The sequence below is a fragment of the Megalopta genalis genome, chromosome 7 (assembly GCF_051020955.1).
Source record: "Megalopta genalis isolate 19385.01 chromosome 7, iyMegGena1_principal, whole genome shotgun sequence".
NCBI classification, from domain to species: domain Eukaryota; kingdom Metazoa; phylum Arthropoda; class Insecta; order Hymenoptera; family Halictidae; genus Megalopta; species Megalopta genalis.
Window position 1 is genome coordinate 21,664,720 of NC_135019.1, and position 14,022 is coordinate 21,678,741.

The following is a 14,022-nucleotide window of genomic DNA, read 5'->3' on the forward strand; positions in this document are numbered from 1 at the left end:
ATTTTATTAAAACAGAAAATTTACATCGATAAAAGAAACTTTTAAATTTACCTCTAAGATCTTAAGAAATATCAATAAATGGCTAAAGTTATTTTTAATAGAGAATGCTCCCAAAGTCTGCGAACAGGGCATAGTAATTGGCTTCTCTAATTATAACGAAAGTGTTTAGTCAATGAACCTGTAGCAATGACTAATTTCGGAATCTCGAAAGGAAAACTGGTGTATACCATCGTATTTTTGGTCTGTTATAGTTGGATTCCGAAGTCTAGAACTCTGAGATCAAGTATCAACAATTCCGATATTTCCGCTTCCTTTATTTTAGAGACGGTTCTGGGAACGTTGAATTATATTTACTATCGAATAATGATTTTGTTGATTATATTAATGATTTATAGTTAATTATTGGTAATCTACTAGATCCAAAAATTTCTTATCGTAGCCTCACCTATTGCTAGGCTAGCATATACTTTGAATAGAAAAGGATTGAATGGTATCAAACAGAAGAGGTTTTTACATCAGCGCTCTCTAGCGATTAGATCCCTGACGTGTCCGCTTTTCGTTCATCCCGATCCACCTGGTTTACCGTCCTGAGGCTAGTCCGACGGTTTCTTCCTTAGCGACGCATGATTCCCCATCAAATCGAACGAGGTTGGATTCGAACTATTATTAAATATTCACGACTTCTTGTTTAAACTATGCTAATTGTGTACGTAAAATATGTCGTACATAAATGACAGAGAATCTAATTATCCGAACTAACAATAAAAAATATGCATGTATTATTCTGCGTAGATTAGATCCATTGTATGTTTCATACACAATACACATTACCAAGATCTGCGAAACGCATTTTTTTAAATTTTCATTATTAGCTCATATAAAAAGTTAGAAACTAATACTCTTTATATTTTCTTGTTATTTCAAGGAATAGCAAAGTGGAAAAAATGTTAGTCAGTATCGCGTCTCTGATATGTCGATCGTTGGCTATTTACAATTGTGTACGTCAAACGTACACAGAAGGAGATTCAGCTGTTTAACGGTAAACTACTACAGGCAGCTACATATGTAGGAAATTTCCTAGATACGAATAATTATTTTTCAATATCGATAAATAACTGCATAACCCAGGTTCGTAGGGTTTGTTTTCTGAAATGAAAGTGTTGTGTTTCGAAAAATAAATCGAATGCATCAGGAGGTAGTGGTAACAATAATATGTTAGTCACCAGTAGACTGCAGATTTTATGCATTTATAATAAAAATTACTAGACGAAATAACAAATAATGAAGATATGAGAAAAATTAAATAACATTCTACCACACTCCTCACTTCATTGAAATCACCAAAAAAGTAAATATAATCTCATTTACTTTCTGTTCGTTGTAATTAATCTAGACAATTTGTATTCTACACAATGATCCGCAGTCTAGTAATCAGTTTCTGGTTTCATTTATTTCAGTCAAATCGCTCCTTTTATTTATTAGAAATCAAATATATTCACGTGTGTATTTTTGCAGATTTGACATGCACACTACATATGTACGCACTTCCTCCCTCTTGTTCGGATTACTCTATTCGTCTCCCGTGACCAATTTCTATGTCACCAACACGCACGTCGCCGACTTCTAAGTCGTTGACTTTTATGTCACCGACACGTACATTGCCGAATTTTACGTTGCCAACGTTTACATCGCCCACATTCATTGTGTCGGTTTTGATGCGGCCGATATACACATCGCTGATCGACACTTTGCCGACAGTTACTGCCTCCATTTTCATGTTACCAGTATCTAGTTCGCGGATTTTCATGTTCTTAACTTTCACACTGCCCATTTTTATGCGGCCAAGCTTTATATCGGTGATTTCTACCTGGCCGACTATTAGGTTGCCGAATTCTATGATGGGGCTCTCCAATTCTCTTGTAGGTTCTTCATATGAGACAGTGCCTTCTGTGTCGCTCATCTTACTTAAACTGTACAGCTGCCGATATTCTAGAGAAAGCAGAAGCACTCAATTCGTGAAGTTGACACGCACCGAGATATTACATCGGACATACCTGTTCTTCCTCAAGACGTGCTCTTGATTTGCCCGCTCTATTACTTCTGTTTGCTTTCCTCGCGGATCGTACAGCCCTTGCTCTGTCGAATCGTGGATTTTCAGGGGTTTTTATACACGCGCGTGTATTTGCCGCCTTCGTTAATGTTCACGGTCGCGGTTGACGGCAAGTTCGTGTTCCAACATCTCCGAAATAATCGCGATGTGTACATACAGTAGCCAACGACATTATTCGAACATTAGTGTAACGCGTTGACTTCTATGCCATATATTTAAATAAATATAATTTAAAGAGGAAACATTTCTTATGGTATATTGAAATAGAGTATATAAATGGCAAATTACGTCCTTAGCGACGCACGATTCCCCATCAAATCGAACGAGGTTGGATTCGAATTATTATTAAATATTCACGACTTCTTGTTTAAACAATGCTTATTGCTTACGTAAAATATGCCGTACATAAATGACAAAGAATTTAATTACCCAAATTAATAATGAAATAATATGCATATATTATCCTCTGTAGAGTATATCCATTGTATGTTTCATACACAATACACATTACCAAGATCTACAGAACACATTTTTTGAAATTTTCGTTCTTGGCTCATATAAAAAGTTAAAAAACTAATGCTTCTTGTGTTTTGTTGTTATTTCAAGGAATAGCAAAGTGGAAAAAAAGTTAGTCAGTATCGCGTCTCTGATACGTCGAACGTTGGCTGTTTACAATTGTGTATGTCAAACGTACACAGAAGGAGATTCAGCTGTTTAACGGTAAACTACTACGGGCAGCTAAATATGTAGGAAATTTCCTAGATACGAATAATTATTTTTCAATATCGATAAATAACTGCATAACCCAGGTTCGTAGGGTTTGTTTTCTGAAATGAAAGTGTTGTGTTTCGAAAAATAAATCGAATGCATCAGGAGGTAGTGGTAACAATAATATGTTAGTCACCAGTAGACTGCAGATTTTATGCATTTATAATAAAAATTACTAGACGAAATAACAAATAATGAAGATATGAGAAAAATTAAATAACATTCTACCACACTTCTCACTTCATTGAAATCACCAAAAAAGTAAATATAATCTCATTTACCTTTTCTGTTCGTTGTAATTAATCTAGACAATATGTATTCTGCACAATGATCCGCAGTCTAGTAATCAGTTTCTGGTTTCATTTATTTCAGTCAAATCGCTCCTTTTATTTATTAGAAATCAAATATATTCACGCGTGTATTTTTGCAGATTTGACATGCACACTACATATGTACGCGGTTCCACCCTCTTGTTCGTATTACACTACTCGTCTCTCCTGACCAAATTCTACATCACCAATATCCACATCGCCGACTTCTACGCCGCTGACTTTTATGTCACCGACTTCTACAATGCCGAATTTTGAGTCGCCGACGTTTACCTCGCCGATATTCAATATGCCGGTCTTGATGGAGCCCATATGCACTTCGCAGATCGACACTTTGCCGACAGTTACTGCCTCCATTTTCATGTTGCCAGTTTCTAGTTCGCCGATTTTCATGTTCTTAACTTTAATAGTGCCGATTTTTATGCGGCCAAGCTTTATATCGCTAATTTGTACCTTGCCGATTATTAGGTTGCCGAATGCTATGATGGGGATATTCAAGTTTATTCCACCTTCTTCGTATGGAGCAATGACTTCAATGTCGCTCATCTTACTTCAACTATACAGCTGCCGATATTCTAGAGAAAGCAGAAGCACTCAATCCGTGAAATCGACACGCACCGAGATATTACATCGGACATACCTGTTATTCCTCAAGACGTGCTCTTGATTTGCCCGCTCTATTACTTCTGTTTGCTTTCCTCGCGGATCGTACAGCCCTTGCTCTGTCGAATCGTGGATTTTCAGGGGTTTTTATACACGCGCGTGTATTTGCCGCCTTCGTTAATGTTCACGGTCGCGGTTGACGGCAAGTTCGTGTTCCAACATCTCCGAAATAATCGCGATGTGTACATACAGTAGCCAACGACATTATTCGAACATTAATGTAACGCGTTGACTTCTATGCCATATATTTAAATAAATATAATTTAAAGAGGAAACATTTCTTATGGTATATTGAAATAGAGTATATAAATGGCAAATTACGTCCTTAGCGACGCACGATTCCCCATCAAATCGAACGAGGTTGGATTCGAATTATTATTAAATATTCACGACTTCTTGTTTAAACAATGCTTATTGCGTACGTAAAATATGCCGTACATAAATGACAAAGAATTTAATTACACAAATTAACAATGAAATAGTATGCATATATTATCCTATGTAGAGTATATTCATTGTATGTTTCATACACAATACACATTACTAAGATCTGCGAAACGCATTTTTTTAAATTTTCATTATTAGCTCATATAAAAAGTTAAAAACCAATACTCTTTATATTTTGTTGTTATTTCAAGGAATAGCAAAGTTGAAAAAAAGTTAGTCAGTATCGCGTCTCTGATATGTCGAACGTTGGCTATTTACAATTGTGTATGTCAAACGTACACAGAAGGAGATTCAGCTGTTTAACTGTAAACTACTACAGGCAGCTACATATGTAGGAAATTTCCTAGATACGAATAATTATTTTTCAATATCGATAAATAACTGCATAATCCAGGTTCGTAGGGTTTGTTTTCTGAAATGAAAGTGTTGTGTTTCGAAAAATAAATCGAATGCATCAGGAGGTAGTGGTAACAATAATATGTTAGTCACCAGTAGACTGCAGATTTTATGCATTTATAATAAAAATTACTAGACGAAATAACAAATAATGAAGATATGAGAAAAATTAAATAATATTCTACTACACTCCTCACTTCATTGAAATCACCAACAAAGTAAATATAATCTCATTTACCTTCTGTTCGTTGTAATTAATCTAGACAATTTGTATTCTGCACAATGATCCGCAGTCTAGTAATCAGTTTCTGGTTTCATTTATTTTAGTCAAATTGCTCCTTTTATTTATTAAAAATCAAACATCTCCATTTTTGATGATTCGACATGCACACTACATATGTATGCGCTCCCTCCGTTTTGTTCGGTTTACTCTAGTCGTCTCTCCCTACCGATTTCAACGTCGCCAAAATCTACGTCGCCGATTTCTACGGCCCCAAGTTTTACGTCGCCGATTTCTACCCTGCCAACTGCTACGTCGCTGACCTTTACGTCGTCGATTTTCACTTTGACGGTTTGTAAGTCGCCGACACGCACGTCGCTGACCGACACTTTGCCAACATCTACATCACCAAATTTCAATTCGGCAGTTTCTATGTCTTTCGTTTTCAGGTCGTTGATTTTCACATTGCCGATTTTTACACGGCCAAATTTTACGTCGCCGATTTCTACTCGGCCGATTGATAGGTCGCCGAGTTCTATGCTGACGGTATTCATTCTTCGTATAATTCCCGTGTATGGCTCAGCGTATTCCATATTGCTGATTTCACGTCAACTGTGCAGCTGCCGATATTCTGTAGAAAACAGAACCACTCAGTCCGTGAGGTCGACACGCAGCAAGATATTACATCGGACATACCCGTTCTTCCTCAAGTCGTGGTCTTGATTCGCCCGCTCTATTACTTCTGTTTGCCTTCCTCGCGGATCGCACAGCCCTCGCTCTGTCGAATCGTGGATTTTCGGGGTTTTTATATACTTGCGTGTTTTGCCTCATTCGTTATGTTCACGGTCGCGGTCGATGGCAATTTCGTGTTCTAACACCTCCGAAATAGTCGCGATGTGTACACACAGTAACTAACGGCAGTATTCAAACACTATTGTAACGTTGTCTATAAAATTTTTATTTATTTATTAAATTATTATTTATTCATGATCGATGTCATTTTATAGCTTTATTTTACGTGATTTTATGATTTGTTTATAGTACGTATTTTTTTGTTGCAACTCGTATGACTGAATCCACTTTATGGTGATGGACAGTCATGTTTAAGGACACAGGTAAATATAATTTGTTATCTTAATTTATTAATACATCTGAAGAAATTTGTAAAATCGGAATGCATTTTTGGCTCATTTAACCACTAATATTGATCTAACATAGGAAAAATCAACGAGATATGAATTACAATTTTATAAATTTCTTCAGATGCATTAACAAATTAAGATAATAAATTATATTACATATTTTATAAGGCGTTTGAATACTTATGTGGCTTGAAAATTTGATGTTATATTTTTTTAATTACGTAGATAACATTTCATTTTGTCATTTATACCGTGAAGGTATATATTTCTTTAATTTCTTATATTTCTTTCCTTCCAATGTATATTTCTTTAATTATATAGCATATAGAAGTCAGTTATACTAGCAGTTATACTCACTGTATGTATATGCAATTTGATGTTGCAACAATTTTTATATTTACATATATCGTAGTATAGTATATAGTAAATACGTATAAATTTTCTACACTTTCAAACATGATCGCAAAAGTTGTGGTCGGTACTTCCCTTATTTTCGTGGGAATATACGAAAAGCTCCATTCATGAATAGTGTTAGATTAGGATTTCAAAATTTGCTATTAATCAATTAGCCGTTGCAATCTCTTTGAAAAGTGTAAAAAGTACTGTAGTTATACTGTATATGTTTGATTTTCTTCATGGTTCGAATTCAACACATTTATCAAATATATAATTTAATAAAGAAAATCAAAGTATAATATCCTTCTTAACCAGTTAGCTTCTTTGACGTGTGTACTGGTAAAAAAAATCTGACTGGTTAAACGGTGGAAGTCCAAATTGCTTATATTTTGTTAGGTAAATACCATACAGATTTTGTTATTGATATTGATATCTGTGCGGATATAGTCGGTGTAGAAAGTATTCGTACACCTTTTAGAACGGAACAACATTTTTACAATTGGATTAAGCGATTTAGATTTTTTTGGATGTTACGTGGATTAGTTTTCTAGACGATGGCTAAGAAACTGTAACTTGCTGGCATGATAAAAGATCCTTGTACGTTCCTTGTACGTTCTAGAGATTCATAGCTGACAATAGCATTTGCGAATGCTCGTACGTTGCAGACTGTTTCCTTCGTCTTTCGAATTTTCATCAAAGCATGGTCCGCTTTTATGGCTCAATGTCGAGGCCTCTAGGTTCTCTGGTTTGTTTTCGATTTTCTAAATTCTGAATCTTTCAGATTCTCGTAGAGAAGAGGTATCGAGGACCTCCGAGTTCAGCTTACGGTCCTGACATCTTGGTCGCGCATTCTCTGCGCGCATACTCGGCGCGGTACATGAAACGCGTTCCAATCTGTACTAGCTGGTAGAACGTCTCAGGGAGTCAAGGAGAGCACTCGCGAGTCAAGCAGGGCCCAAATTTGTTAATAGAAAACTAGGGAACAGTTCGGTTCTGAGCACACACGTTCCAGCTGCCGAAGGACGTTCGTAATCTAAAAATTTTCAAACTTCACGATCTACAGTGAGTAACGCTAATATTCGGACACCTTTTCAAACACGATTACTTTTCTAAATTGGATCAAGTTAGTTGAATTTTTCTTTGAAGATGTTAAACTTAGCCGTTCACTAAACGAAGAGTAAAAATATTCATGCAAAAATTGGTTGGGCTGACGGAAAAAAACGTATTTGTAACTTGTATGCATGCTTAAAATGTCAACGAAATCAGCTATCGTTGTTATGAAATACAAACAACTTGAGATTTAGAAAATTGGAGCTCTTCACGATTTTCGATCATTTTAACAGTTTCTACCAATAACTGTAAGAAACCTGAAGATATTTATTATTTTTAATGCCCGCAGCTCATAAGGACGTTAACCTTTTTTGATGACGTTTTCAGTAAACATGTACGTTGCCGATATCTACAAAACGTATTGTTTTACCCTTGCACTATGAGAACGTGTCAGACTTGTGATGAAGATTTCATATTACATATAATCTATTATACATATACGAATGTTATTAATTTCGTCTAGATGGATACAAAATTTGGTTTTTCTGTTACCAAAATCAAGGTATGGAAGTAAATAGATTTCTTAGAAACAAAAATTGTCTCGAAACAAAGACTGATACCGGCATTTTTCAATTGTACCTTCATTAATCCTTTACACATAAAAATCAAAATACCGGTATGATGTTTTACCTAGGGTAAGTGTATCAATTACTATGCCCTTAAAATAATTTCACTTATATTAAAAATAGAGTTTATATTAAATAAAATCTCATGTGTTTTTGCTTTGAACTTATCAAAACATTTAAAAAACACTTTGTAAATAAAGATGAAAGAAATATATAAATGATACTTTTCAAAACATAAGTATCAATTATTCTATTTATAAAAGAGTTGTCTGAATTACAGAAAAGTAATCAACTTCTTAGATATATTTTTTTATTTAAAATAATTCAGTAACAGAATCAAATTTTTTCTACTTTACTGTATACTCTAACTGTATTAAATTTTTATGTCTTTTTCGATACGTGCGTCGATTACTGAGCAAACTCGCATGGCAAACATCGCGTTACATCTAACCTTACTTTCTTCGCCCGTGAAATGTGTGTAGTCTTTCCGTTTTTGAATATCGTAAGTATTGATACATATATAATAAATTATGCTAAATAATTTAATACGGAATATTTCACGTTTTTATATTTTTTTAATAGGATTATTTCCTTAGAACTGATCACACTAATTGACGCACAGTAATTAGATCAGTGTACAAAATTTGACACACAGAAACTATCTTTTCATCTCTTGAGGGCACAGTAACTGGTTCACAAATAGTTTTGTCAATTTTGTTAACTATTTTGTGTTCTTCACATACATTAATTATGAAAAAAATCGTATTTATATAAAAGACATCAACATATAATTGAAATGTTTTGAAAAGTGGAATATAGGTAAAAATAATTATTTAATTTGTTGAAAACTTCGGGCGTCATTTTAATGGGCACAGTACGTAATTAACACACTTACCCTATACATATTTAGAGACTCGTTCAGGTAAAATAAAAGAAGATCGTGGAAGCGCCGCGATCATCAGTCGCGTTGTTACAGCACAATCGATTATTGTATCATTGTAACGAAACCTGAGGCTCGTACCGGTATTATACCAGTAAATATTTTGGTATTTTTACGTCAGGACATTATAGAAACTCATACCGGTATAATACCTACGATGACTGATATTCGCTCAAGTTTTAAAACTTTTTTAAAACTGGACTAAATGATTTGATTTTTTTAGATGATTTCTTGCTTGAACCTTTTTGAAAATACATTTTACTTAATGAACATTTTGCGTTAACTGACCAAGATGAAATCGGAATTTGTGATACATGCATAGCAATAACAAAATTTTGTAAGCATCTATGGTATACATTCATTTATAACGTTTCAAATATAGATTATGCACCGTTCAAGAATTAAAAGTTGTAAACGATACTGCCTAATGTGACGTTAACTTCGGCAAGAATATAATGAAAAATTAACAAAAACTGAGGAGGAGATTATATTACAAATTGTTGTCGAAAATAGAAAACAGTTTCACAACATAAAAAAACAAACATTATCCAAAAATATATCAAATATTTTAACGAGCTTTTTGAAGAGATATTTCTTTTCGGCTCTAAAACAGTATTTTTGTATATATCTACATACATAAATATCTACATTATTTTTAAGTGTGTGGAATAATGTCTTAAACAAAAGTTGTACTGTTCGACTAAATTAATATAATGGCAAGGAAAACATATTTTTTATTGTCAGTTTTCGAAACTTTAAGCTCATATTTCTTTCTTTTACTTTATTTTCGGATTTTCCTTCCGTATCATTATAAAACATGGAAAGACAAATTCAACGTTGTATAAACATGCACTATATCTGCGATGCACTATAATTGAGAAAATTAAGTTCCAAAAATATATTTTTTTTCCACAGATTATTGTTCTCATCAGTACCACAATCATAGGGGGTGTCCTGAAAAAAATCGATGGTAAAATTCCCTGTTCGTAAACGTAAGCTACACACAGTGGTGTGAATAACTTATTGACTTAAAGTAACTTTTACAGTTTTAATGACATTTAAACGAATACTTAAAAATATTGTTTGTATTGTAAATATATTGTATATTTCTATATTATAAATAATAGAAAATAAAAATATATTAACATATATTTTATTTAAATATCAGTAAAAATGTAAGAGTCATTTTAGTCTATTATTATGCACATCATTGTATATGTGAAAGAATAAAGTCCCCACGGTAGAGTCCAATGTGTTTCGCGATATTGAATGTCAGCGCGTGTCAATGTGAAATATACTCGCATATGAAATATATTCTTGGATCATACGAATTATCGAAATAACCCACGGTTACGGTTAGCAAACGTTGAATGTTCGTTGTGTGGTAAGGTTGTTCCGAGCAATGGTAACAAGCGTAGAAATATTCCTTGTCCACTATTTCTGTACATAGAATACTTGACACAGTCTGCATTCCCGTTGGCGACAGTTACCATACCGAGAAAATGTTCGTCAAATCACGCGCAAAACGCACTACGAAAAAGGTACTGCATCAAGCAAAAAGAAATTGTAAACAATAAGAGAGCCGAAAGCATTTTTAATGCAAAGGTACAGAATTAACCTTCATCCTTCACGAATTGAAACTATCGTATAAAATCAATATAATAAGAGGCAAACAATTTTTGTAACGAAATATTTCATTGGATATAAGGAGAAACATGATTGCACAATGTTCTCTTTACATTTTTTACATAGGATGAAACGATGTGCCGACAAACTGATTCTTTAGTGTTTTCGCTCTGTCCTTTCCTGTTATTGTCAATCTGAGATATATAGCAAAACGACTACTGTATTTATTCCGTCCTTTACTGTTGCTCATCGTTCAAGTTCATCGCCCGCATCCGCTCGAAATTCTTCCGAAGTATTAGGATTTGAGCTCCCTATAGTTTCTATATATATATATATATATATATAGGTAATTTTTCAATGAAAAAAGAAAGTTTTCTCCTGCTCGTGAAATTCATGCGTCAAATTGATACGCAACACCTACTTCGTGACAAATATTACTACATATTTGCGTTATACATTTTTTTATTGGTAATAATAAAGGCTATATTTCATGTTAAAAAATAAAATAAAATTTATGATGTCTGAAATCAATTATCCTATAAGTAGCAGAATAATAATAATACTCTGAAACTGGAAAATAGCGTCAAATTGGCCCTAGGCACGAATGAGAGTTAAACACAGTCCCATTTGAACGGTCTAGAAGAATGTGAAATTGAAATTGTTTGTCATGAATTATCTGTCTGGAGTCTAGAAGGGGTTTTCTTATTCGAGAAACATATTTATTTGGAGATATCAATCTACTCGTAATCTGGAACGGAGTTGACAGATCGAACTCACATGAGCCACGAGACAAAGAAATTAGCCAATAAGTCAGTGAAACTTTACGAATCGGTATTGACTAGGAGTGTACAAACCCGCTCGAGTCTCGGGAACTCGAAGTTCGGGACGGGTCGGATAGAGTCGGACAAGATCGGGCGGGATCCCGATACATTTCACTGTTCGAGAACTCGAAATCCTGAGTGTTTCGGGTTCCGAAAGTTTCGGGACTGCACTCGGTTCTCGGGTGGTCTCGGGCAGTCTCGGTCTTTATGCATAAATATTGTTATATATTCTATTTATGCATAGAGAGCGAGACTGCTCGAGACCGTCCGAGAACCGAGCGCAATTCCGAAACACTCGAGATCTCGTGAAATGTATCGGGATCCCGCCTGATCTCGATCGAATTTATTCGTTCCGTCCCGATCCCGTAATATAGGGGTCCCGTACACGCCTGGTATTGACCATAAGTCAAGGTGTAGCGGTAGCGTCGCAAGACGAAAGGACGCTCCTTTACCGACCCGATTATCGATTCGCCCAAGAGAGAAGAGGGGGAAATAGATTCGATTGATGTCTAGAGTCGATCGAGAACTACGACGCGTGTCTGATTGCAGCCACGTGTAGCGAGAGGTACAAAGACTGGCCAATGCCTATAAATAGCATTTTAATAAATAAGTCTTAAAACCGGCAATCATTTTATGTGTTTTTTGTTGTAAAATTCCACAAATGTAAGTCGAGTAAATTGAACGTTCGCGAGAAAATCCCGGTATTACTTACATAGTTTGCATGCCTACATAATATTATGTCTTACCGAATATCGAAAATCAGTCTTGATCGTTGTTTCAATAAATATTAATTTTTCAATTAAAATTTTTAAGTCGTATGCCATCCGTAACCGGTAGAAAATGATTGAAAGGAAAGACATATTAATTCTTGCGATATCTAAATTTTTATAATCCAATAATTAATTCAACGATGTTCTCCACGTTGATATTTTGCTCGACGAGGTTGTAGAATAATTAAGAACCGAGGCGTCTGACCTATCGAACTGACACGTCGTTCGCCTTCTATCAGTTAAATCCTACTTGACCACGGCTACTAATGCATACATACAACAACACTAGCCCCAAAGATACTAGCCGTTGTCGCGTACTTCTTTTCATTGTACAGCTATATTTCAAAAATAATGTTTTTGGAATACTCCTTGAAAGTGTTAAATAACAATCTACAAAATTTATGAATAAAAATAGACGAAGACGCGCGTGAAATAAAAATTATCTCGTTTTATTCAGAACATTATTAAGCTAATCGAAGTAATTGTAAACGAAATCCTAGTAGAAAGGGATTAACAATACTTTATGAGAAGATGAATCACGTGTGTTGTTCACATCCTTGCGATTCTTAATTATTTTACAACCCTTTGTGAAATAAATATCATTGCGTAGAACGTTGTTGAAATTTTTAAATGAATTACAATACACAATGTTGTATTTATAAGAACACTGTCATTTTCGCAGGAACAGTACTTTTAATACTTCCGGTCCCCTCTAACAAGATATTCGAGCGAGTCGAGTTAAAACGGACACACTATATATGCACGGTCGTTCCGAGTTACGAGTTCCTCACCGATACGGTACCAACACGGACACTGGTTCGAGCTCAAGAACCTCCCCGACGTACTGTTGCTAGTTGGTTGGTTTCAGATTACATTTGGATTCTCGTTATAGATTACGGAATAATAGAAACCTAGCGAATACTGAACAAAATTATGCATATTTTATAAATTTGATTATGCAATTATGCATTGAGTGTTTATTACATACATTGGAGCGGTGTTGTAAAAAATATGTACGTACTCCCATTTTAGTTATGAAGGAGTGTATCACGCGGTGTTGGTATTCTCTTTGTATCTGTTACGACGAGGAAAATCTCAAAAGCAATTGAATTTCAAATGAATTTAAGATGGACTGAACCATGTGCTATTTGATTATTCTACAGTGTTCGTAAAAATTTACACTGGCTGATTTTGAATCGCACAGACTCGACTATAATAATATGTACGTGCATATCTTTGGAGATTGAAGCATAATACAATCATTCCGAGCTTATCATAAAAAGGATATCATAATTATTATAACATGAAAATACGCAAGACAGTAAACATTTAGTAATCAAACACAAGCAACATAACATAATTTCAAAAAATTTGACCCCGATAAGGTGGTAATTAATCCCTCGAATTTCTTCGATTATAATAATTTTTGTAGAAGAAAAAGAAAATTTATATTCATTGCGTTCTTACATTTTCTCGAATTCTTGAATATTGATGAGAAATGAACGCGGAATTAAAAGGACGGAATAACATCCATACTTAACAGGTTGTTACTAGAAATCTCCATCACAGGACAGACTCGTTAAAGTACTTTTATTGAAGCTGGTAAAATAGTCATGTCGTGTTCCTTTAATCTCCTGCATTGCATACAGTAACGTGTGGAACTCGTAACGAAGACTCCATATGTAATCAATTAAATATGTGAACGTTATTCATTTTTT

At 34.6% G+C, this 14,022-nt stretch overlaps 2 protein-coding genes and 1 long non-coding RNA gene across 13 annotated transcripts in view; 1 reads left to right on the top strand and 2 right to left on the bottom strand.

Annotated features, from left to right (window-relative positions):
• The window catches only part of Galphaq (G protein alpha q subunit), a 146,870-nt gene that overhangs the window by 107,526 nt on the left and 25,322 nt on the right, over positions 1–14,022 (bottom strand). The gene's annotated exons all lie outside the window — the stretch shown is intronic.
• Positions 1,432–5,726, bottom strand: LOC117225879 (uncharacterized). Of its 2 annotated transcripts, XM_033479665.2 has the most exons (4): positions 5,630–5,726; positions 3,848–5,564; positions 2,055–3,782; positions 1,432–1,989 (listed from the first exon to the last, which is right to left on the bottom strand). In XM_033479665.2, the coding sequence occupies exon 2, from the start codon at positions 5,524–5,526 to the stop codon at positions 5,140–5,142; it is 387 nt and encodes a 128-aa protein (XP_033335556.1). In that variant the 5' UTR covers positions 5,527–5,564; positions 5,630–5,726; the 3' UTR covers positions 1,432–1,989; positions 2,055–3,782; positions 3,848–5,139. The 2 variants fall into 2 exon arrangements, with proteins under 2 accessions (XP_033335556.1, XP_033335553.2); XM_033479662.2 differs by lacking the exon at positions 5,630–5,726 and having other exon boundaries at positions 3,848–4,099.
• On the top strand, positions 5,750–11,224 carry LOC117225881 (uncharacterized). Of its 3 annotated transcripts, none has more exons than XR_013033806.1 (6): positions 5,750–5,869; positions 5,975–6,048; positions 7,253–7,533; positions 7,618–7,829; positions 7,909–8,083; positions 9,311–11,224. It is a non-coding gene; the product is annotated as an uncharacterized LOC117225881 (long non-coding RNA). The 3 variants fall into 3 exon arrangements; XR_013033807.1 differs by having other exon boundaries at positions 5,868–6,048; positions 9,311–9,424; positions 10,003–11,224; XR_013033805.1 differs by having other exon boundaries at positions 5,779–6,048.

What these genes read in the sequence shown, in the direction of transcription:
- LOC117225879 (XM_033479662.2), bottom strand. Translation starts at nt 3,753, where the DNA reads ATGAGCGACATTGAAGTCATTGCTCCATACGAAGAAGGTGGAATAAAC.